The sequence below is a fragment of the Mustela nigripes genome, chromosome 4 (assembly GCF_022355385.1).
Source record: "Mustela nigripes isolate SB6536 chromosome 4, MUSNIG.SB6536, whole genome shotgun sequence".
Taxonomy (NCBI): domain Eukaryota; kingdom Metazoa; phylum Chordata; class Mammalia; order Carnivora; family Mustelidae; genus Mustela; species Mustela nigripes.
In genome coordinates, this window is record NC_081560.1 from 72,982,617 (window position 1) to 73,008,895 (window position 26,279).

Sequence of the window (26,279 nt, forward strand, 5' to 3'; positions counted from 1 at the left end):
GGATGGAACTAGAGGGTATCATGCTTAGTGAAATAAGTCAATCAGAGAAAGACAACTATCACATGATTCCCCCTGATATGAGGAAGTGGAGATACAACATGAGGGGTTTGGGGGGTAGGAGAAGAATAAATGAAACAAGATGGGATTGGGAGGGAGACAAACCATAAGTGACTCTTAATCTTACAAAACAAACTGAGGGTTGCTGGGGGGAGGGAGGCTGCGAGAGGGGGGTGGGGTTATGGTCACTGGGGAGGGTATGTGCTATGGTGAGTGCTGTGAAGTGTGTAAACCTGGCGATTCACAGACCTGTACCCCTGGGGGTAAAAATAATTATAAGTTTATAAAAAATAATAATAATAAATAATTTTTTAAAAAAACAGAATGGTACAGAAAAACAAAAACAAACCCAAACAAACAAACTCTGGGGGCTAAGGTGAGATTCCCTGATTAGTAATTAGACATAGTGTACTTGGAAGGTGAGGTGTTGGAGGACACAGAAACTTTTTTGGGGACCCTCTGAGACCTCACTCTTTGGGTCTCTTCACCTGGTTAGTCCTGATTTATATCCTTTATAATAAAACTACAATTACAGATTTGGTGCTTTCCTGAGTTCTGTGAATCATTCTAGTGAATCATAGAATTTTATGGGTAGTGGGAACGCTTGAATTTATAGCTAGTTATTCAGAGGCATTGGTGGCCTAGGAACCTTGGAATTGTATCTAATTTCTGAAGTGAGGGGAGGATTTTGTCCTTAACTTGTGAAGTCTGACCCAAATCTGGCTAGTTATCATCAGAGTTGCATTACACACACTTAGGTACATTGTCATCAAATTTCAGAAAAGAAACAATATTTTGAAAGCTGTCAGAAAACAATGATGTACTGCCTATAAGCGAACTATGATTTGAATGACTGTCAACTTCTCATCATAAACACAATAGACACCAGAAGACAGTAGAATATCATCTTTAAAGTTCTGGAGGGGAGAGGGGAAGAAAACCATATCAATTCGGAATTTCTATATTGTGAAACTGTTCTTACAAGAATAAAGGTGAAATAAAATATATCTTCAGATAAAGAAAACTAAAGGAATGTGTTGACAGTGGTCATGCTCTACAAGAAATATTAAGAAAGGAAGAGTTCAAGATGGAAGAGTAGAAGACCTTAGTTTTGTCTGGTTCCAGAAATTCAGCTAGATAGTTACCATATCATTCTGAATGCCCATGAATTCAACTGGAGATATAAGAAAACAATTGCTGCTATCCTACAAATATAAAAGCAACCACTTTCTACAAGAACCCAACACAGAAAAACTCATCTCAAGAAAGAGAACAAGAGGTAACACTGTCTGCCAGCGACCTAATCAGTATGGACTAAGTAAGACGTTGGAACTAGAGTTCAGAAATACAAGTATAAAGTTACTAGCTGGGCTTGAAAAAAAGCACAGAAGACACTAGTGGATCCCTTTCTTGAGAAATAAAAGAACTAAAACCTAATCAAGTTGAAATAAGAAAGGCTTTTAATGAGATGCAATAAAAAAAATGGAGGCTCTAACTGTGAGGATAAATGAAGCAAAAGAGAGAATTAGTGATATAGAAGACAAAATGATAGAAATACAGAAGCTGAGAAAAAGAGAGCTAAACAACCACTAGATCACAAGAGGAGAATTGGAGAGATAAGTGATCCATAAAATGAAACAATATTAGAAAAATTGGGATCCCAGAACAAGAGGAAAGAGCAAGAAGGGAAGAAGGTACATTGGAGCAAATTATAACTGAGAACTTCCCTAACCCGGAAGGAAATAGGCATTCAAGTCCAGGTGGCACAGAGAAATCTCAAAATTCTCAAAATCAATAAATTCTCAAAATCAATAAAAATAGGTCAACACCTTAACATATAATAGTAAAGCTTGCAAATCTCAGAGACAAGGAAAAAATCCTGAAAGCGCTCAGGACATGAGGTCTGTATAGTCAAGGGTGGAAACATTAGAATGGCAGAAGACCTATCCACAGAGAACTGGCAGGCCAGAAAAGACTGGCATCATATATTCAGGGTGCTAAATGAGAAAAATATGCAGCCAAGAATACTTTATCCAACAGGGCTGTCTTTCATAGTAGATGGAGAGATATGAAGCTTCCATGACAAACAGAAGCTAAAAGAATCTGTGATCACTATACCAGTCCTGCAAGAAATATTAAAAGGTTTCCTTTAAGTGAAGAGAGAGTCCAAAAGTAACATAGACCAGAAAGGAACAGAGACAATATAAAGTAACAGTGACTTTACAGGTAATACAACGGCACTAAATTCATATCTTTCAACAGTTACTCTGAATGTAAATGGGCTAAATGTCCCAATCAAAAGACACAGAGTATCAGATTGGATAAAAAAGCAAGATCTATGGATATTCTGTTTGCAAGATACTCATTTTAGACCCAAAGACACATCCAGATTGAAAGTAAGGGGGTATAGAACCATTTATCATGCTAATGGACACCAAAAGAAAGCTTGGGGTGGCAATCCTTTTATCAGAAAAATTAAATTTTAAAACAAAGACTGTATTTAGAGGTGAGGAAGGACACTATATCATAATTAAAGGGTCTGACTAACAAGAAGATCTAACAATTGTAAATATTTATGTCCCTAATGTAGGAGAAGCCAATTATATAAACTAATTAATAACAAAATTAAAGAGACATCAATAATAATACAATAATAGTAGGGGACTTTAACACTACCCTCTCACTGCAATGGACAGATGATCTAAGCAGAAGGTCAACAAGGAAGCAAGGACTTTGAATGATACACTGGACAGATGGACTTCACAGATATATTCAGAGCATTCCATCCTAAAGAAACAGAATACACATTCTTCTCTAGTGCACATGGAACATTCCCCAGAATAGATCACATCCTGGGTCACAAATCAGGTCTCAACTGGTACTAAAACATTAGGATCACTCCCTGGATATTTTCAGACCACAATGCTTTGAAACTTGAACCTATGCAAGAGGAGATTTGGAAAATATTCAAATACATGGAAGTTAGAGAATCCTACTAAAGAATGAATGGGCCAACCAGGAAATCAAAGAAGAATTTTAAAAAATTCATGGAAACAAATGCAAATGAAAACAGAACTATTCAAAACCTTTGGGATGCAGCAAAGGTGGTTCTAAGAGGGAAGCAAATAGCAATACAGATCTTTCTCAAGAAACAAGAAAAGTCTTAAATACACAAACTAAACTTATACCTAAAGGAGCTGGAGAAAGAACAACAAATAAAGCCTAACCCTAGAAGGAGAAGAGAATTAATAACGATTAGAACAGAAATCAATGAAATAGAAATGAAAAGAACAATAGAACAGATCAATGAAACCAGGAGTTGGTTCTTTGAAAGAATTAATTAGATGGATAAACCTCTGGCCAGATTATCCAAAAGAAAAAAGACCCAAATAAAAATCATGAATGAAACCAACACCAAAGAAATACAAACAATTATAAGAACATATTATGAGCAACTTTATGCTGACAAATTAGGCGATCTGCAAGAAATAAATGTATTCCTAGACATATAAACTATCAAAACTGAACCAGGAAGAAATGGAAAACCTGAACAAACCCATAGCCAGCAAGGAAATCGAAGCAGTAATCAAAAATCTCCCAACAAACAAGAGCCCAGGGCCAGATGGCTTCCCAGGGGAATTCTACCAAATATTTAAAGAAGAATTAACACCTATTATTCTGAAGCTGTTTCAGAAAATAGAAATGGAAAGAAAACTTCCAAACTCTTTCTATGAGGCCAGCATTACCTTGATCCCAAAACCAGACAAAGACCCCACCAAAAAGGGGAATTACAGACCAATATCTCTGATGATCATGGATACCAAAATTCTCACCCAGATGTTAGCCAATGGGATCCAGCAGTACATTAAAAGGATTATTCACATAGCCAAGCAGGATTTATTCCTGGGCTGCAAGGGTGGTTCAACATTTGCAAATCAATCAATGTGACACACTACATTAATAAAAGAAAGGACAAGAACCATATGATCCTCTCAATAGATGCAGAAAAAACATCTGACAAAGTACAGCATCCTTTCTTGATTAAAACTCTTTACAGTATAGGGATAGAGGGAACATACCTCAATATCATAATAGCCATCTATGAAAAGCCTACAGCAAACGTCATTCTCAATGGGGAAAAATAGACAGCTTTTCCCCTAAGGTCAGGAACATGGCAGGGATGTCCACTCTCACCACTATTGTTCAACATAGTACTAGAAGTCCTAGCCTCAGCAATCGGACAACGAAAAGAAATAAAAGGGATCTGAATCAGCAAAGAAGAAGTCAAACTCTCACTCTTTGCAAAGACACGATACTTTATGTGGAAAACCCAAAATACTCCACCCGAAAATTTCTAGAACTCATATAGGAATTTAGCAAAGTGTCAGGATATATGCACAATATGCACAAAATCAGTTACATTTCTATACACTAACAATGAGATAGAAGAAAGAGAAATTAAGGAATCGATCCCATTTACAATTGCACCAAAAACCATAAGATACCTAGGAATAAACCTAACCAAAGAGGCAAAGGATCTGTACTGAGAAAACTGTAGAACACTCATGAAAGAAATTGAGGGAGACACAAAGAAATGGAAAAACATCCCATGCTCATGAATTGGAAGAACAAATATTGTGAAAATGTCTATGCTATTTAGAGCAATCTATACATTCAATGGAATGCCTATTAAAATAGCATCAACTTTCTTCACAGAGCTGGAACAAATAATCCTGAAATTTGTATGGAACCCGAAAAGCCAGAAGAATGTTGAAAAAGAAAACTAAAGCTGGTGGCATCACAATTCCAGACTTCAACTTCTATTAGAAATCTGTAATCATCAAGACAGTATGGTACTAGCACAAAAACAGACACATAGATCAATGGAGCAGAATAGATAACCCAGAAATGGACCCTCAACTCTATGGTCAATGAATCTTTGACAAAGCAGGAAAGAATATCCAATGGAAAAAAGATAGTCTCCTCAACAAATGGCATTGGGAAAATTGGACAGCCACATGCAGAAGGACAAAACTGGATCATTTTCTTACACCATACATAAAAATAGACTCAAAATGGATGAAAGACCTAAATGTGAGACAGGAATCCATCAAAATCCTAGAAGAGAACACAGGCAGCAACCTCTGTGACCTTGGCTGCAGCAACTTTTTGCTGGGCATGTCTCCAAAGGTGAGGGAAACAAAGACAAAAATGAACTACTGGGATTTAATCAAGATAAAAAGCTTTTGCACAGCAGTCGACAAAACCAAAAGACAGCTAACAGAATGGGCAAAGATATTTGTGAATTTCTCATCGGATTAAGGGCAATATCCAAAATCTAAAAAGAATTTATCAGACTCAACACCCAAAGAACTAATAATCCAGTCAAGAAATGGGCAGAAGACGTGAACAGGTATTTCTCCAAAGAAGATATACAAATGGCCAACAGAGATATGAAAAAATGCTCAATATCACTCAACATCAGGAAAATACAAATCAAAACCACAATGCAATACCTCCTCACACCAGTAAGAATGGCTTAAATTAATAAGTAAGGAAACTACAGATGTTGGCAAGGATGCCAACAACACCTACACCGTTGATGGGAGTGTAAGCTGGTGCAGCCACTCTGGAAAACAATATGGAGGTTCCTCAAAAAGTTGAAAATAGGGCTACCCTATGACCCAGCAGTTGGACTGCTAAGTATTTACCGCAAAGATACAAATGTAGTGATTTGAAGGGGCAACTGTATCCCAATGTTTATAGCATTAATGTCCACAATAGCCATACTATGGAAAGAACCCAGATGTCCATAGAGAGATGAATGGATAAAGAAGATGTGGTGTATATGTATACAATGTAATATTACTCAGCCATCAAAAAATATGAAATCTTGTCATTTGCAATGATGTGGATGGAACTAGAGGGTATTATGCTAAGCATAATAAGTCAATCAGAGAAAGACAATTATCATATGATCCCGCTCATATACAGAAATTAAAAAACAGAAAATCATAGGGGAAAGGAGGAAAAAATAAAAAAAGATGAAATCAGAGAGGGAGACAAACCGTAAGAGACTTTTTTTTTCTTCATAAGAGACTCTTAATCAGAGAAAACAATCTAAGGGTTGCTGGAGGGGGGAGGGGTGGGGGAATGGGGTAACTGAGTGGTGGGCATTAAGGAGGGCATATGATATAATGAGCAATGGGTATTATATAAGACTGATAAATCACTGAAATTTACCTCTGAAAATAATAATACATACACTATAAGTTAATTAATTGAATTTGAATTTAACAATTTGAAAAAAATAAATACTAAGGATGTTCTTCAGGGTAAAAAGAAATAAAAACATGGAAATTCAGATCTTAGCAGAGGATGGGGGGATGAAGAGCATTGGCAATTATAAGATTTTATCATCTAATCTATGTAGATGTAATACTTTGACAACTTTAGCAAAAAAGGATGCAAAGGTGAGTAAATGAACTCATAGTTTGCAAGATTTCTACATTTTACATGAATCAATTCAAAATTAACCCTAGATTTCCTGTGAAAAGTTAATATATATTGTGATCCTTATGGCAACCACTACAAACTAATGCAAAGAGGTAATAGGATCCTGGAATACATATTTATACACTTTCTATGTAAATTAAACTTAAGATTCACTTTTATTACTTAATGTCAACAAAATATATTCTACTAATTTTTTGACAGGGTTAAGGATTAATGATCTTTTTTCAACTTCTCTCCTGAAATTTTTCTTTTTCTCTTTTCTCCAGAGACAACATTTTGTTCATCTTTGTCTCTGTGTTCCTGAAAAAAATTATGCCTTCTTTCCCTTCAATTAGTCACAGTCAAGGAGTGCTTGTTTTCTCTGCAGGGTACTTATTTGTTTCAACTTCATTTCCTGCTCTTTCTCCCCAAGGTCATCAAATTACATTTTGATGAATACATTGTTATTTAGGTTTACTAGAAGCAATTGCAATTGTAGATGTTTTAAATTAATGTCTTTCATTATAATGAGTCAGAAAATTAATGAATTGAAAATTTTTTCTTTTTGTAGGTATTCAGCATTAGTCAGTCACCATGTCCCTGCTGTGTGTGGAGTGTTCTTCTAAATCCTGTGGGGTGTGATGATGGCAGTGTTTCTTGGAGAAGCATGTTGTATAAAGGAGAAACAGGATAAACACAAGTATAACAGAACTGCAACTAAGTGACTAGAAGGTAGGAAGAAGCATGGTGTGGTGGGCAGAATGAATAGGCTACCCACCTGACTCAACAAGGCAATCTTCACAGGCAATTCTAGAGTTTTAAAAGACTTAGGTGTACCTTGTGGAAAGTTGACTAATCTTCCTGCATGGACGGAATATTATGGATATGAAGGAGAAATCAGCTAAAGGGATTGACTGAGTGCCCATTTTATTACATGCCAGTCACTAGAAAAACATGAAATAAGGATGGTATGTTTTTAAACTAGTAGGGAAGTTAACACATTTTCATAGAAAAAAGACGACATAGGTAATATAGGTGCCAAATACAAGTATGAATAGATGCCAAGTAATGTAGTGAAAATGATCGCCTAACTGCAGAAGTAAGACTGAATTAAGTAGAAGGGACTTAGAAGTAGGGTAGGACCTAAGGTGACAGAAAGGGGGAAGGAGGTTCCCTGCCGAGCAGAGAACCCAATGTGGGGCTCAATCCCAGGACCTGAGATCATGACCTGAGCCGAAGGCAGAGGCTTAACACATTGAGCTACCCAGGCGCCCCTTATCATAGCTATTTTAAAATGTATTGTTAAAAAATAAAATAAAATAAAATAAAATGTATTGTTGTGGGAAAAAAATTTATTGTTGTGTGGCTGAGTTTCACCCCCGCACCTTCTTTTTGCCAGATGAAAAATCTTATTTCAAGACCCAATTCTCTTAGCCTTCTCTAAAGTGTTTGACCGACTGCAATCGTCTGGCTCTTGAATTATTTCCTCAGTTTTAGTCTGTTTGGGCTGCTATAACAAAATACGAAAGACTGGGTAATTTATAAATAACAAAAACTTATATCTGACAGTTCTGAAGACTGGTAGTCCAAGATCAAGGTGTCAGCATCGTTGGAGTCTAGTGGAGACTCTCTTCTGAGTTGCGGATTGCCTAATTCTTAACTGTGTCCTCATGTGGTGGCAGGCTGGGGATCTCTCTGGAGCCTGTTTTAGAAAACACTAATCCCATTCATAAGGGTTCCACCCTCTGACTTAAGCATTCCTCCAAAGCCCTACTTCTTCATGCCATCACCTTTAGGGGGTTAGGCCTTCAACAGATGAATTTGGGGAGGGACACAGACATTCAGACCATTGCATCATCCCTTTGTTCTGTGACACTGTACTGCCCTAGAGCTTGCATAGACTGAATGTTCTTTCTCTCCTTCCTTCATTGATTCCATTTTTAGTTCATGGGTCCTAAATTTAGGCATAGTCTTCCATCTTCATCTCAGCCATATTTTATCATTGTATATTCTCAAAGCAGTAATTAATTTTCTGTCAAAATAGAGACCTCTCAATTTAGTTATATTTCTAGCTAAGTGTTAGATAATCCAGAAAATTCAAAATCAATTCTAATGCAGTAAATATTAAATCAAATCTATCCCCCCCACTAATCATCTTCCTTCCATCTTTCATATTTGTTACTGTCACCCCCATAAGCAGGTAAGCTAAAAATATAAGTTCTCTTTTATTTCCATCTCAAATCATTGTAACCAGTCAGCCAGCTTTGTCTTCTGTATTTGAAATATATCATTCTGTACTATCCTAACACTTTTATTATATATTATTCCATAGTAGAAAAGAATATACCTAACATACATATTTTGGAAACTAATTATAAATAACTAGTGAATCCACAATTCACTGAAGCTTTTTATACATTCTTTCTAGATCTCGTTCCCTTGTGTACCCAAACCTAACCATTCTCCTGAATTTCATCAAGCCACTTTCTTATTATTAAAATTATTTTCTCACACATATTTGTATTTGTAAAGAACATAGGGTTTCATTTTGCTTACTTTTGAAATTTATAAAAGTGATTTTTTTCTTCAAACTGTTTTTTTTCCTTCTATTAAGAGTATAGATGTCTACTCATTTTATTTTATTTTATTTTTTTTTTAAGATTTTATTTATTTATTTGACAGAGAGAAATTACAAGTACAGTGAGAGGCAGGCAGAGAGAGAGAGAGAAGGAAGCAAGCTCCCTGCTGAGCAGATAGCCCGATGCGGGGCTCGATCCCAGGACCCTGAGATCATGACCTGAGCCGAAGGCAGCGGCCCAACCCACTGAGCCACCCAGGCGCCCCTCATTTTATTTTTTTTAAAAGATTTTATTTATTTATTTGAGAAAGTGTGAGAGAGGGAGCACAAGAAAGAGAACACAGGAGCGGGGCAGAGGGAGAAGCAGATTCCCTGCTGAGCAAGGACCCTGATGCAAAGTTCAATCCCAAGACCCTGGGATCATGACCTGAGTGGAAGGCAGATGCTAAACTGCCTCAGCCACCAGGCACCCTGGAGTGCATTGATTTTCACTACTGAATGACATCCCAGTATGAAAACATATCACAGTTAATTTATCCATTCTCCTGTTAATGGCCATTTTGAATTATTTCCATATTTTCTGCTTTTATGAATGGTGCTAAGAACATCCCATTCTAGTTTATATCTCTTGGTGCACATAAGACTTTCTTCAGTGTATACTCCTGAAGTGAAAAGACATTGCAAGTTATATGGTTGTTCAAACTTAGAAGATAGTACCAGTTTGTGTTCTAGACTAATCGAACAAATTTATCCTCCTCTTAGCTGTGTAAGAGTCCCCTGTTGCTTCACGTGATGGTTAACTAAATCAGTAAACTTGACTGGGACATTGGGTACCCAGCTATTTGGTCAAATGGAATTTCTGGGTGAGTCTATTAGGTCGTTCTTGAATGTAATAAACATTTGAATTGGCAAACTGAGCAGAGAAGGTTGCCTTCTCCAGAGTGGATAGAGATCTCTTGGGGGGCTAAGTGGAACAAAAAGGGCCAGTGAGGGAGAATTTGCTCTCCTCGCCTGACTTATTGAGATGAGACATCATTGTGGGTATTTTTGTATTTTTTTTTTCTTTTCTTTGGACTGAGACTTACCCACACTGGCTCTCCTGGTTCTCAGGCCTTTGGACTTGGACTGAAACAGTGTCACCAGTTTTCCTGGGTCACCAGCTTATAGACAGCAGGTCATGAGACTTCCCAGCTTCCATAATCACATGAGCTAATTGTTTGTAACAAATCTCTTTAAATATGTAAAGTTACACACACACGTTTATTTCTTTTTTCCCATGTTTTGCTGGTGGACCTAAGATACTTCATATGCTTACCAGTACTTGATGTTGCCAGACTTCTATAGGTTCTATAGGTACTAGTTCATATCTGATTGTCATCTTAATTTGCACTTCCCTGCTTTTATTGAGGTTATGAATATATTTATGCATTCATTCACTATGCTTTTTTATTTATGAAATGCCTAAAGCCTTTTGCTCAGTTTTCTATTATGATATTTGTGCTTTCTTGTTGATTCCATTGAAGACTCTTAGATCTTATATCCTATTTCTAATCTACTTGTGGTGAAATGTACTGCAATTATCTTCTCCCAGATTACAGTTATCTTTTATCTTTACTTATATGTCTTGTAGTTAACAGAACAGTAATTTTAATGTAGTTAAATGTCTAAAGTTTTTCATGGTTAACACTATTTGTATTTTGTTTAAGAAATCCTTGCCAACCTCGAGATCAGAAAGATACTCTTCTGAATTTCTCTTAATGCTAGAATGCTTTGCTTCTCACATTTAAGTTCTTCATTTACCTGGAATTGATTTTTGTAATAGAATGAGGTAAGAATCCACTTTTATTTTTTTCCATATGGATAACAAACTGTCCTAGCCTTAATAATTGAAAAAGCCACTGTTTTCTTACAGATCTACAAAATTGATTTTGTTACCTGCACAGTCTCCATAAATGTGTAGGGTCTGTTTTGAGGTTCTCTAATCTACTCCACTGGTTGATTTATTTATTCTTGAGCCAATAATACCCTGTTTAATTACTAGTGAGTCTTTCTCCTTCTTGTGGTTCTTTAAGAAAATCTTAGCTATTTTGGATTTTTATATTATCATACAACTTTCAGAATAACTTTTAATTAACTCTGTTGATTTTGATTGAAATTTTATATATTACTCTGGGAAGATGGATATCTTTATATGCCACATATTAGCTTTATTTTTATTTAGATTCTTTAATGTCTTTCTGTCAGATTTTAAAAGATTTCCATAAACAATTTATATGTCCTTGTTAAATTTCTTTCTTTCTTTTTTAAAAGATTTTATTTATTTATTTATTTGACAGACAGAGATCACAAGTAGGCACAGAGGCAGGCAGAGAGAGAGAGGGAGAAGCAAGCTCTCTGCTGAGCAGAGAGCCCGATGCTGACCCTGAGATCATGATCTGAGCCAAAGGCAGAGGTTTTAACCCACTGAGCCACCCAGGCGCCCCAATAAATTTATTTATAATTACTTTATATTTTCGTTGTTATTATAAATAGTACCTGTTTTCTAATTTATAAATTCTGTATTGGCTCATATATTGAGATGCAATGGATATTAGTAGATTGATCCTATATCCATCAATGTTACAAGATCTTACAAAACTCTCTTGTTAATTTGTCTATGGATATAACTTATTTTATTATTTTTGAAACAAACGCTTATATATAGCATACTTACTATGTGCTGGGCACTGTTCCAAACACTTTATAAATATTTATTTAATTATCTAAGCAGCCCTATGAAGCAGGTTTATTTTTCATCCCCATTTTACAAATAAGGAAACGGTGTCACAAAGACATTAAGTAACTTGCCCAAAGTCACAAATTGTCATTTTAACCTAGAAGGCAGGATTTAAAACTCGGCAGTTGGTGTCTAAACTTCATGTTAAACCAATAGTTTTACTGCCTCTCTGGTAGGCTAAACAGTTCTGAATCTTTCTTGGCAGCCCTTTTACTCCCTGCCCCTTTTTATAAAACCTTTCTATGTAGGTATTATTTTGAATGTGAGCAGAGGTAATAGGCATCTTTGTCTAGTTACTAATTTTTTAAGAAATTTATTTCAGTGAGAGAGGGAGAGCACAGAGGAGAGGGCAGAAGAGGGAGAGAGAAATCCAAGCAGACTCTGCACTAAGCGAGGTGCCCCATGGGCTTGATTTTATAATCCTGAGATTAGACTTTAGCCAAAACTAGACCCTTAACTGACTGTGCCCCCAGGTGCCCATAATTCCTAATTTAAAAGAGAATGCTTTTAATGTTCTACCATAAGAAAGATGCTTGTTTTAGGGTTTTGGTGGATATGAGATTAAGAAAATTTCTTTTATTCTTACTTTGCTAAGAGTTACATCATTTTGTTTCTTTTTAAATCTTGAATGTGTTGATTTTTTTCAAGTGGTTTCTTCCTTTAATTTGTTTATATGGTAAATACAGTAATTGATTTTCATATGTGGAACTACTTTTGCATCCCTAGGATAATCCTAGCTTGATAGTGATATATGTTTTTATAAATCCTGCTGAATTTGGTTTGCTAATATTTTGTTCAGGATTTTTCTCTTTTTAATATTTTTTAAGTTATCTCTATAACCAACATAGGGCTCAGACTTACAACCTGGGATATCTAGATTCCCATGTTCCACCAACTGAGGCAATGAGGGGCTTCTGGGATTTTTTAATCTATACTTATTGGTGAGATGGGCTTCTGCCTTTACTCTTATTCACACTATATTCTCACTTTGTTATAATAAAATGAGTTTAGGAGCTTTATCTTTTTTTTTTAAATTTTCAGGAAATGTTTGATCCTTGAAAATTGACTGTAAAATCATATGAGCTTGATTTTTTATCCAGTGGGAAGATTTAATGTCTTTAAATGTCATTGACTATTCAGATTTTGCATTCTATATGAATTTTACAAATATATTTTCTAAGAATTTATTAATTTCATTTTTATTTTCAAATTTATGTTATATCATGTTCTTCATGGTCACATATCTTTTTAATTCTTTTTATATGTATAGATAAGATATATACCGCTTTTCTTATAATATTATTTGTACCTTTTTTCATTTTTTTCTTGGTCAGTCTCAACAGAGGTTGTCTGTCTTATTATTCTTTCTAAGAAGACTCAACTATTTTTTCCCTAGCTCATTGATGTGTACTTTTATAAAATATATTATCCTTTGGGGGTTTTTATTCTGTTATTTCTCTTTGAACTGTTAAATTTGGTTCCTTGTATCATCAATTCACAGTCTGCCTTCCTTTTTGCCACAAGAATTTAAAGACGTTAATTTCCTTTGAATGATAACTTCTCATAGGTTTTGATATGCTATATTTTTATCATACAGTTCTAAATACATTATAGTTGTCATTATAATTTATCTTTATTTTTATTTTTCAAAATTAATTTATTTTAGACAAAGTGAGTCTGAGAGCAGGGGTAGAGGGAGAGGTAGAGAATCTTTAAGCAGACTCCCTGCTGAGCACGGAGCACTATGCAGAACTTAATCCCAGGACCCGAGTTGAAATCAAGAGTCAGATGCTTAACTGACTGAGCCACTAGGTGCCCCTATAATTGATTTTAAAATTTATTATTAAATAAAATTATTGTATAAAAAATATTTGTTGTCTTAATTTCCAAACATATAGAAATTTATGTTTTTGTCTTTATTTTTGAACTTTCTATATCATGGTCAGGTAACAAAATTTGAATGCTAACAGTTTTTGAAATCTCTTGAGACTTGCTTTTTGTCCATGAGACTAATTTTATTTTCTGTTGAGAGGAAATTGTTCTCTAACTGTATGTTTCAAGGTTCTATATAAACTTGTTAATTGTGTCATTCAAATCATCTGTACTTTTAGTAATTATTTGTTTTCTTAACCTAAAGTTCATTGAATCTTTCATTATGATGATGAGTTTGTCCAGTTTTCCCTCTACTTCTGTCAATATTTACATTATGTATTTTGTGGCTATGTTATGAGCTGTTTGTAAATTTAGAATATTTTTATCTTCTTCCTAAATTTCATCTTATATCATTATAAGTGTTCCTCTTTCTCCTTTATCATTTCTCTTTTATTTGGTATTAATAAAACTGTATCAGTTTAAAAAATTAACATTTGCATAATATATCTATTTCTGTTCTTTTCAAGTTTCCCTGTCCTTATTTTTTCTGTATTTTGTCTTAACAGCATATAGCAGAATTTACAATCTAACCTTATTGTCCCTTTTTAATTGATAAGTTCCATGTATATTTATTGTGATTATTATATACCATATATATTTATTGTGATTATTGATTTAGTTCTTCCATCTTAAATGTGCTTTCTACTTGTCATTTTTCTCTATGCTTTTTCTCCCCCTCTATTCTTGCCTTCTTAATTGAGATCCTATTTGTTAATCCCCTTTATTTCTTTTTAAAAAATATATATTCAACTTTATTTCATAAGAGAAATTCATTTAAGTCACATGGTGACTATAATTTCATGTCCTAAGCAGGCTTTGCCATTCTACTGCCCCCTTCAGACTGATATATGCACATATACACTATGTTGAAGAAAGGATTTTGACATGTGAAACAATGAGAATTGGATACTAACTACTCCATCATCTCCCTTCCTACAGCCAGCCTACACATTTCTTCAACTGTTATCCACACACAGACAAGCTTTCATGAAGAGTGGCTGAACACCAAATAAAGTGACCATAAGATACCCAAATCCAAAGGAACCATTGGCAAATGTTGTGGAAGCAAGGATGAAAATGACGCCATCTTCCAGCCACTAAACATGAAGTACAAACTCTCATCCAAAAGCCAAGACATCAGAGCCATGTTGGCAAGGACAGCAAAGCATACAGCAGAACCCAAGTAGAAGAGTGACATCACTTCATCCCACAGTTATAGGCAACCCACTCACACATGTGTATTAAACGGGGCTCTTTATCCAGGACAAAAATAGGGCCAGGACAGGCCCTTGAAGAGCCACATGGAGAGGCCCTTCAAGGGCCTGTTAACAGTTCTGATAACACTTTGCTCTGAACTTGCCTGCCTAGGAGTTTGACACCTGGCTTGACACACATAAGGCAGTGTTCCAAGGTTATAGCTGGTGGAAAGAGATCTTATCCACACCCTTCTAGATGGATGGTCTGGAAGGTGCTTGGGGACTCTGTGTTAGCCAGTTGACCTCTGGTGGTCAACTCTTGAGCTCCCAGGCAATGGGCTCTCCACTAAGCCCCCCAGGGACTCCATCAGTCTAATAAAGACAGAGTGCAGAGTCAGCACCACACCTAAGAGATAAATGTTCAACAACAGGCTTCACAGCTGAAAAGATCCCACTCCTTCGTTGAACAGAACAGTAGAGCTGCCTTAAACATCTTGAATTTCTTTGGATATTCTAGGAGGAAGGGTCTGGAGTATCCTGCTCATGGTAATTGTGTTAGAATCAGAAGAAAAGTCAGTTCTTCTCAAGTCAGTTGTTCAAAGTCAGTTGTTATCAAGAGAACAAAAATGCAGCCTGCAGTGAAGTACAGAGCAAGACCACCTACATTGCTCACAAATCAATCTGTTTTTTTAATTCAGGTTTTATTTTCTACCTGTTTAAAAGTTGTGTTCTTTATTTCTGTCATTTAGAAGTTACCCAAGAAATTTTACCATACTTATTTAGCAACTTTACAAAGTATAAATTCAATATCTGTATCTTACCTTTTACCATATGTACTTATCAATTAACAAATTCCAAATTTAGGGGCACCTGGGTGGCTCATTCAGTTAAGCAACAGCCTTCAACTCTGGTCATGATCTCCGGGTCCTGGGATCAAGCCTCAGACTGGGCTTCCTGCTTAGCGGGGAGCCTGCTTCTCCATCTGCCTCTGCCACTACCCCCAGCTTGTGCTCTCCTGCTGTCTCTCTGTCAAATAAATAAAATATTTTTGAAAAATTCCAAATTTACTATCCATATCTCACTTTTTAAGCTTCCTTCTGTTTTTCTCCTCTTCCACCTTTTCCTTACTCTTTGATGCTTCTTTCTCCTTGATTCCCTTCTACCTTCCTTGGATGTTTCACTTTCTGGATGACCCAACAATGATATAAAAAATATGTTTGTCACCATTTAGATAGGTTCTATTTATGTTGTATCAGTGGACCCTGCAGAGTAATCAATCACATAGTGGATATTTTCTGTCATTGTCTTGACGGTAGATACTAAGAGTAGAACTTCTGGATCATTTTCAGATTTAAAAATTATGCCAGTTTTCTACCATGGTGATTATACTTACTAGCTGACACTCTTCTCAAAAGCATATGAAAGTGTTCATTTTCTCAAAAATTTGCTGAAGTATAATATCAAATGTGTTAATTTTTGTTAAAATTTAATTAGTGAAAACAAAGTATTATTACTTGAGGGTGAACATCTTTTTTCATATATACTGGATTCTGGTTATTACTCTTCTATGAATTGCCAGTTTGAATCCTTTGCTCATTTTATAGGAGTGGAATGCCTAAGATCAAGTCAAATTGGACAATAGCTTTGGTGGGTGGGAATTCTTTTTTTTTTTTTTTTTAAGATTTTATTTATTTATTTGACAGAGAGAGATCACAAGTAGGCAGAGAGGCAGGTAGAGAGAGAAGAAGGAGGAAGCAGGCTCCCTGCCGAGCAGAGAGCCCGATGCGGGGCTTGATCTCAGGACCCTGAGATCATGACCTGAGCCCAAGGCAGAGGCTTTAACCCACTGAGCCACCCAGGCGCCCCGGTGGGTGGGAATTCTTTGAGAGAGGGAGGGGTTCAAGCTTCAGAGGGTTGTTGGATGTTGGATTAGGTAACTTATAATGTCTCTGCCAATTTTAGGAGTCCATGATTAACAGTGGACTGAAATGCCCAGAAACCTAGAGCTGAAGAAAATCTGGTGTAAGAGGGATTTGTGTGCATTCTACCTAATCAGTTAATGAATCACTTCTCAGTTCTGTTTTGTAGAGAAGCCGCTTATTAAGTTTGGGAGGGACATGAAAAGGCATTGCCAGGGCAGGACTAATGATGGCTATACTGTTAAGAGGAGGAGGGTAGGACTTTAGGAGAAGTGGACTTTAGGAGAACAACTGCTGGGAAATTGGGCTGTTGGGCTTGGCGCACTGCCTCACCATCCCAGCTCAAGAACCCATGAGGAAAAGGTGACCTGCCTAAGGGTAAGTGGGGATAAGGCTTTGGGTTGATTTCCCATACGGCTCCTGTGATGACTGACTGCTATTGGAATCTGGGCATAGACGACAGACTTAAACACAAAGATAGTCCAAATGATGTGTCAAGGCTGAGACTGATGCACAATATTCAGAAAGATACTTAAGGGACTTGAGCAGAGTCTTCATTCTATCAAAGGTTAAAGAAAAGGCTCTTTTCAGCATTAAACAGTGTCTATTTAGGTAGAAGGGAAGATACGTTGCAAGTTTGTATGTGTTAGCATTAATAATTTAAATGGTACGTAGCTAGAGGTTAGAACCCATCAAGGAGGTTCACTTTAATAGGGACTATAGCTTTAGGAAAGTTTTTCTCCAGGTAGTAGAATAGGGCAGAAGGTTGGGTGGGTGGAGGGAGGAGATTCCTTTGGTATAGACTAGACTGACTGCTGTGGTGGATTTTCGCAGAGAATGGCAGAAATCAAGAGGAAGCAGAGAGAGCGAGGGATACCTGAGCCGTTGTAATTATAGAAATTCGGAGGAAGGCAGGACAGGAGCAGCGACCCAGTGCAGGGCGTGGCGGGTCCAGTGGGTCTCCAGTCAGGGAAGGTGGGCGAGAAGAGGGCTGGACCTCGGGAGCGTAGCCACCCACACTCTGCCGCCTCTTTCTCTAGAAAAGGAGCGTGGTTCGGGCTACGGGGCTGACCACCGCACCACCTGCGAGGCAGCAGCAGGGTCCGAAGCGCCACCTTCGGCGAGCCAGAGCCTCCCAGCCCCCCAGGGCGGTGGAACCGACACACTTTAGCAGGGAGAGCTCTAGGCGCTCTAGACGTCTGCTGTGGACCGCGCCGAGCGCGGCTTCCCGCCTTTCGCCTGCCTCCGGGGGTGGGTCCGGCTGGGCAGGGGATGGGCGCCAGGAGGTCTGGGAGTCGTCTGGTGCCCGCGCTGAGATCTCTTGTTCCTCCCAGGTAGGAGCCGCCGGAGACCTGCAGGGAGCTGACCGCACGCGGAACACCGCGCTGGACGCGCGCCTCGGCGCGGAGGAGAGGTACTCCATTCGCGCTCGGGTTTCCTCTCCCGAGTCCAGATGACCCACCCGGAGGCAGGAGTGTAATCTGAAATTCTTGTAGAAGAAAATTCTCAGGCCGCACCCAGTCCTTTTCTTTTTAAAGTCGTATCATAAATTGGCACTCTCCGCTCATTTGGGGGGGATCTGCAGTTTTCGACAATGTGAAACGATCCGAATAACCTAAGTTTAAATTTGTTTCTTTTGTCCCGTTATCCTAACTTATTTTAAGGGAGGTGTCAAACAGCAGTATATCAGTAAGGAGGTGCTGGTGAGTCTTCTTCTCCATCTGCAACACCCCCAATGCCCCCCTCCAAACCCCCGCTGCCCTGGCTGGCAAGTTTGTGTCAGGGACATTTCCAATGTCAGCCTGGGAGAGTAGCCCTGCGGCAATTCAAAGCCAGTTTAGTCCTTGATGTCCACTTATGTAGTTAGTTTACTGAGTGATCAGTTGGCAGGGAAACTTGTGCAAAGAAACATTAGAAAATGCCAAGATTTTGCCGAATGGCCCTGCACATATCATCATAGCTTATATTACCTTTATTGTCTTTGTGCTCCTTCAGTTATATATTTTAGTTTTCTCCAAACAGATCCTTAACAACCTGAGAGAAGCCAGGGAGCTACCAGGCATCAGTCCATAACAAATATTTTTCCATGAATAAATGTAAGAAGGATCAGTTACTTTAAAACTTGGCGCTTGGGCATCCAACACCATTTGGGTTAATAGATTGGTAACATCTAAATTAAAAAAAAATAAGTAAACGTCTTTTTCTCATGGCTACACATAGAATGGACTGTATTCTGATTCCCTTAGTTGGAATGTGTTGTAGAAGTCTTGGATAGGGAGACCCAAGACCTGAGCACTTGCTGAACCATATCAGGAGTATTTTTCTAATTTGTAAAGGGAGAAGTTTGGAGCACATGCTTTTAAAGATTTTTCAGCTCTAAAAGTCTGTGATGAAATTAATCCATCACATCTTCGTAAACATGTTTTGGGTTTCAGTGACTCCTGAAGACTATCAGAAGGTTGGTTAAACAAATCGTAACTGAATTTTTTCAAAGGAAGGTCTGAGAGTCAACAACTTAGAAGAAAACCAACAAATACATAGTAAGCAAATTTGGCTTGATCAAAACCAAACACATATATATTTACGAATTTTTAGGTTTAAACAGATCATTAATTGAATCATTTTCTTTTTCTTTCTTTCTTTTTTTTTTTTTTTTTTTAAAGATTTCATTTATTTGTCAGAGAGAGAGAGAGAGAGAGCAAGCAGGGGGAGCGGTAGGCAGAGAGAGAAGTAGGCTTACCACTGAGCTGGGAGCCCAATGCAGGTCTCAGTCCCAGGACCCTGGGATCATGCCCTGAGCTGAAGGCAGATGCTTAACTGACTGAGCCACCTGGTATCCAAATAATTTTCTTTTTAACTTAAAAATACTTTCCCTTTTTTTTTTTTTTTCTAAGAAACAAAGATGAACATTGGAGAGGGACAGGAAAAATAAAGTAAGATAAAAACAGAGCAGGAGGCAAACCATAAGAAACTTTTTTTTTTAAAGATTTTATTTATTTATTTGACAGATCACAAGTAGGCAGAGAGAGAGAGAGAGAGAGAGAGAGGAGGAAGCAGGCTCTCCGCTGAGCAGAGAGCCCAACTCGGGGCTGGATCCCAGGCCCCTGGGATCATGACCTGAGCCGAAGGCAGAGGCTTTAACCCACTGATCTACCCAGGCACCCCACCATAAGAAACTTTTAAACACAGAGAACAAACTGAGGGTTGCTAGTGAGGACGTGGGTAGGAAGATGGGCTAAATGGGAGAGGGGCATTAAGAAGGGCACTTGTTGGGATGAGCACTGGGCACTGTATGTGGGTGATGAATCACTGGATTCTGCTCCTGAAACTGGTGCCACCTTGTATGTTAAATAACTTGAATTTACGTTAAAAAATTAAAACTTAAAAAAATTTATTACTTTTTTTCCATGTATAGACAATGGGTTTTGCCACAAGAAGATGGTTCTACCTACCACTGGGCTGCATGATGTTGATCAATCTGATGAATGCTGATTTTGAATTTCAAAAGGGAGTGCTTGCCAGCATCAGCCCAGGCATCATGAAAGATATTGATTTCCAGTGCTGGAATGCTTGCTCTTTGACGTTGATAGATCTCAAGGAACTCAAGATACAGCACAATGTGGATGCTTTCTGGAATTTCATGTTGTTCTTGCAAAAATCCCAACGGCCTAGACATTATAATGTCTTCTTAAGCATAGCTCAGGATTTCTGGGACATGTATGTAGACTGCTTGCTTTCACGATCTCATGGAATGGGCAGAAGACAGGTGATGCCTCCCAAGTATAATTTTCCACAGAAGGTAACAGGAGGTAATTTAAATGTGTATTTAAGAGAACAACAGGTTTAGTATTTTAAAAAATTAAGTATTTAATCCTTATTTGCTAACAAATTTGCCCAATTTTTCTAACAAGATTGACTTTGATTTTCATTTTTACTGATTATGTATTATTAGAAACTGCAGGATCTGATATGCAGAGATCTAAATTATCTTGAGATATAATGCATTTGGTAGATCATTAAAATTATTACCTTATTTTCTCCATGGATAGTTAGTTCATAAGAAAACTATTTAATACCACAATCATTCCCATTACATTTATTGAAGAAATTTTAAACATAGGACATATAGTTAGGTTTTTAAATTTTTTTCAATAGGATTATTTAAAAGGAAAACATCTTAAGAGTCACATTAGAGTGACAATAATTTCTCCTCTCTAATATTATAGGACTGGATTTTACAAAACATGAGTTACGTATGAGAGAGAGAACGTGGAAAAGACCTCAAGCAAGGGGACATCAACCTGAACATTTAATCTGTCAGTATTTCTGAGGTCAAATATTTCCTGCAGTATTTATCAAAATTGTTATTTCTAATTCTTTAATATTTATGAAAGTTGTATTTGTGTTGCTGTGTAAGTGCTTTATGGCTTTTGAATTAGCATTTCTGTCTTTTCAAGTAATTTGTCAATTTTTTTTGGTCAATAATTTTTTATTTGGAAGGCATCTTTGTAAAGCATTTTTAAAGAAAACACTTAAAATGCAAATGCAATATATTTTTAAATACAGTAGTCAATGGAGTAATGCTGTAACTAATTTTATAAGATATCTTATACATAATGTTGACTTTAAAACTGTGCCAGAATTAATGCCAGTATTGTCCTAAAAGGTAATATTTAATCTTGATGTAATATACCAAGTGGCTTCTGAAATGTGCATTTTATCACCAAGCCATCCCTTATATTAAAGTATTTTTCTATGCATTAAGGACTAACTTTTCTTATGTTCTCACTTTTATTGTCTTCAGTTTTTAAAAAAGAATAACAAACAGGAAGGTAATAAGAAACTTTGTTTTAGTACAGTCTGATAGAAATTTCATCTTTAGTTATTTGCTGTTTTCTTCTTTTTAAAATATATTTCCTATTTCCATCTCACATCTTATTCCAAAAAGGATATTAAGCTTTAAAAATATATACCAAACAGTAGGATAATATCAAGTAAACGAGGAAATTGAGATGATGGGAAATGAAGACAGGAAACTAATAATATGTAGTTGTAGTTTAGATTAATACTTTTTTTTTTTAAGATTTTATTTATTTATTTGTCAGAGAGAGAAAGCGCACAAGCAGGCAGAGGCAGAAAGAGAAGCAGGCTCCCCACTGAGCAAGGAGCTGGATGTAGGACTCCATCCCAGGACCCTGGGATCATGACCTGAGCTGAAGGCAGTAGCTTAACCAACTGAGCCACCTGGGTGTCCCCAGATTAATACTTTCAAATACACATTGTAAAAGCCTATACCTTTGATAAAGGGGTGGCTGTAAATTAGTCTGGGTTTCCTACTTCTCAGGGTGAAGAAGGACTCATGAGCAGTTGCAAGATTCACACTGTTTATAAGAAAAACCAAACAACATGTTTAGGAGAAGCCCAGCTTTTGCTAAGACTAAGAAGCAATAAAAATCATAGGTCTTCATGATGGCTACCATGGTATACAGCACTGTTTTTTCAAGTTCCTGGCAATGTCAGATTCCCTTCAGTACAAGCTGACACTTACACATCCAAACTCAGTTACGTATAAATAATTTTAAGAGCCCCCCCAAATAATACGCAACAAATGTGCAACTGTCTAATGGTTTGACCAGAGTAAACTTTAAACTTTAAAGGGTGAGGTGGGGCTGACATTGAGTTATGGACCACTTTGAAGTTCTGATGAAGCAATAGACACTTTAGTAGAAGTTACATGTACACAGTGTCCATCATTTGTGGATGATTTTGGGGGAACGGTTCATGGACTTCAGGTTAAGAATCTCCAGTGTATTTTACTAATTTTAATTTTTTGTGTCCATTTTTAAAGAATCTCCAATATTAAAAAATAAATGAATTGCATAGCTTTCTAGTATTATTTTATAAATATTTCATATAACTTGGGTTTTTTTAAAAAAGATTTTATTTATTTGTTTGTTTATTTATTTACTTGACAGAGATCACAAGTAGGCAGAGAGGCAGGCAAAAAGGTGGTGGTGGGGAAGCAGGCTCCCCGCTGAGCAGGGAGCCTGTTGTGGGGCTCAATCCCAGGATCCTGAGATCATGACCTGAGCTGAAGGTAGAGGCTTAACTCACTGAGCCACCCAGGTGCCCCATATAACTAAGTTTTATATAGTAACTGGTTGCAGATAATAGGAGATTGTAAGAGATTGTAAGTCTAATGAAGTTCCACATTGAAAATACTTTATCTTGCCAGTTAAGGACAGATCCTTTTTTTTTTTTTTTTTTTTTTTTTTAATAAAGATTTTATTTATTTATTTGTCAGGGATAGAGGGAGAGAGAGCGAGTGAGCACAGGCAGACAGAGAGGCAGGCAGAGGCAGAGGGAGAAGCAGGCTCCCTGCCGAGCAAGGAGCCCGATGCGGGACTCGATCCCAGGACGCTGGGATCATGACCTGAGCCGAAGGCAGCTGCTTAACCAACTGAGCCACCCAGGCGTCCCAAAGGACAGATCCTTAAACAGTTCATAAAATCAAGTGGTTGGAGGATCGGTCTTTTGTTCTCTTATTCAAATGACCAGAAAGAGACACAAGAAGTTGCCTAATTCCTTTCCTACAGGTGGAGACACAGGGTCATGATTTTCCCTAGAGAATCTCTCTATGTGTGGGCAAATGTTCAATGCTCAAAAGTTCAATGGCATAAAGCAAAATCGGATCATTTTAGCCTAAGAATTGGTTCAGTCACATGTCCTTACCATAGTTGTCATAAAAAATTTCTACTGCATCAAGGATGAACTTTTTAGTGTTAATCAATTAAACTTAATCGTTAGCCTTCCAAAATAGGTTAATTGCAAATGGGTTTCTAGTTTTCCTAATTGAAATATATAGGCTACATTGGAGGGGCACCTGGGTGGCTCAGTGCGTTAAGCCGCTGCCTTCGGCTCAGGTCCTGATCTCAGGGTCCTGGGATCGAGTCCCGTATCCGGTTCTCTGCTCGGCGGGGAGCCTGCTTCCCTCTCTCTCTCTCTCTGCCTGCCTCTCTGCCTACTTGTGATCTTTCTCTGTCAAATAAATAAATAAAATCTTAAAAAAATATATTAAAAAGAAAAAGAAATATATAGGCTACATTGGATTATTAAACATAAGGACATATGCCAAAATGGGCATTCTGGTTTTAGAGCAGTTCATCTTAAGCTTTTTTATTGGTACTTAGATATCATATTCTGTTTAAAATCCCTTCCCCACACTGCAATTTTTGGCACAAATCATGTTATTTGTATATAGAAAAAATTATTTTTTTTCATCATTCATTCATTCAACAAAAACTCATTGAGTTTAGAGGTACACTGCTAAATAATTCTTGACTCACAAGGTTGCCATTGCAGTGGGACAAAGGTACAGTAGGAAATAATATTTCAGAAGTAGTTTTACGATATCAAAATATAAGGTTAAAAAGAGAAATGGTGGGGCGCCTGGGTGGATCAGTGGGTTAAGCCTCTGCCTTCAGCTCAGGTCATGATCTCAGGGTCCTGGGATCGAGCCCCGAGTCAGGCTCCCTGCTTCCCTCTCTCTCTCTGCCTGCCTCTCTGCCTACTTATGATCTCTCTGTCAAATAAATAAATAAAATCTTAAAAAGAGAGAGAGAAGTGGTAGTCAAAATGTGGTTGAGTGGGGAACAGTGTGTATTTCTCTTCTGCCCTATTCAAAAATCATCTGACTAGATGAGTCAAAAAATCACTTTTAAACTTTAAATAAAATTTTAATTTTAGAATCGTTTTAAGTTTGCTTAAATTTCCAAGGATGGTGCAGAAAGATCTTGTATACTCACCTTTTTTTTCCTATTGTTAACATCTTACATTAGTAGGGTATGTTTACCATAACTGATAATCTTATAGTGATAACTTATTAACCAAACTTCATATTTTATTTGGATTTCACCAATTTTTCCCTGTTGTCCTTTTTCTGTTCCAGGATCCTGTCTAGGACACCACCTTATATTGAGTTATCTTGTCTCCTTAGGCTCTAAGATGTTTTCAATGACCTTGAGAATTTTGATCACTGGTCAGGTATGTTATAGAATATCTAATTTGGGTTTGCCTGATTGTATTTCTCAGGGTTAGACTGACTTTATAGACTTTTTGCATGAATACCACAGAAGTAAAGTACTATTCTCAATACTTCAGATCAAGGGTACACATCATCAACATGAGGTATCACGTATGAAGTTTAACCTTGGCTAAGTAGTATATACCAGGTTTCTCCACTGTAATGTTTTCTCTTCTCTTCCAATACTGTATGCTTTGGAAGCAAGTCACTAAGCATAACCCACACTTAAGGGAATGGGAAGTTATGTCCCAACTACTGAAGGAAGGAATACCTACATAAATTATCTGGAATTCTTTGGAGATTTGTCTATCCTCACTCCCTCCTCATCTCTGTTTCCTTCGGACCTCTTCTGTCATTATTTACTTAAGTCGTTAGAGACTTACAAACTTTTATTTATGCTTGGGTTATAACTCATTATTTTGTTGCTGAAATTGTTCCGGATTTGGTCATTGGGAACTCTATAGGATGCTCTAGACACCTTGTGTATTTCCACCCGTCCCTGGAACCAACAATTTCTTCAAGGAGTCCTGGTTTCTTTTATTGGAGAATATTATTAGAAACCAAGATCTGAGCAGTAGGTATTTCTGTAGAATTTTGACCTGATAGTACCAGGCCAGTCCCTGAATGTCAGGGACTGCTTTTTTCTTTCTCAAAAAGCATCCTTGACTGGAAATCTAATACAAGCAATTATGAAACATACATGCTAATTAAACTAACATAAGCACAGGCTGTGTCAGCAGAGTGTGTGTAAAAATGAGGAAGACTAGTTCCGTTATATCCTTCATGGGTCTTACGACACTGGAAATCTTTGCTCAGTTTGTCTAGTCACAGATTGAGGAATATTAACAAATTGTGGCACAAAAGGGTGTGGCCAGATACAATGTCTGGAGTGATTAGGTTAGTTAGTTTTTTTTTTTTAATTTTATTTATTTGACAGAGCGCACAAGCAGGCAGTGTAGCAGGAAAAGGGAGAGGGAGAAGCAGGCCCCCTGCTGAGTAAGGAGCCTGACATGGGGCTGGATCCCAGGACCCTGAGATCATGACCTGAGCAGAAGGCAATTCCTTAACCAACTGAGTCACCCAGGCGCCTCATTAATTAATTAAATAAGAATGATTACAGTATTTGGGTATTTGGGTATTTGACCTGAGAAGACTCAGGCTGAACATGATAGTTTTTTTCCTGTGATATGAAAGGTACCTTGTGCTCCAGAAGACAGACTGAGAATTAGATGAATGAGTTATT

General features: G+C 37.3%; 1 protein-coding gene and 1 long non-coding RNA gene across 3 annotated transcripts in view; both read left to right on the forward strand.

The window, feature by feature from the left end:
- Positions 1-10,946, forward strand: part of LOC132015095 (uncharacterized) — a 27,630-nt gene extending 16,684 nt beyond the window's left edge. Inside the window, exons 3-4 of one of the 2 annotated variants that reach the window (XR_009403543.1) lie at positions 7,124-7,284; positions 10,837-10,946. This is a non-coding gene — a long non-coding RNA (uncharacterized LOC132015095). Of the gene's footprint in view, positions 1-7,123; positions 7,411-10,836 lie in introns of those variants that run through there. The other variant, XR_009403542.1, reaches the window with a different exon arrangement.
- Positions 10,947-18,249: 7,303 nt separating this feature from the next.
- On the forward strand, positions 18,250-20,800 carry FAM237B (family with sequence similarity 237 member B). Its single transcript, XM_059397558.1, has 2 exons — positions 18,250-18,367; positions 20,369-20,800. The coding sequence occupies exon 2, from the start codon at positions 20,372-20,374 to the stop codon at positions 20,798-20,800; it is 429 nt and encodes a 142-aa protein (XP_059253541.1). The 5' UTR covers positions 18,250-18,367; positions 20,369-20,371.
- The last annotated feature ends 5,479 nt before the right edge of the window (positions 20,801-26,279 follow it).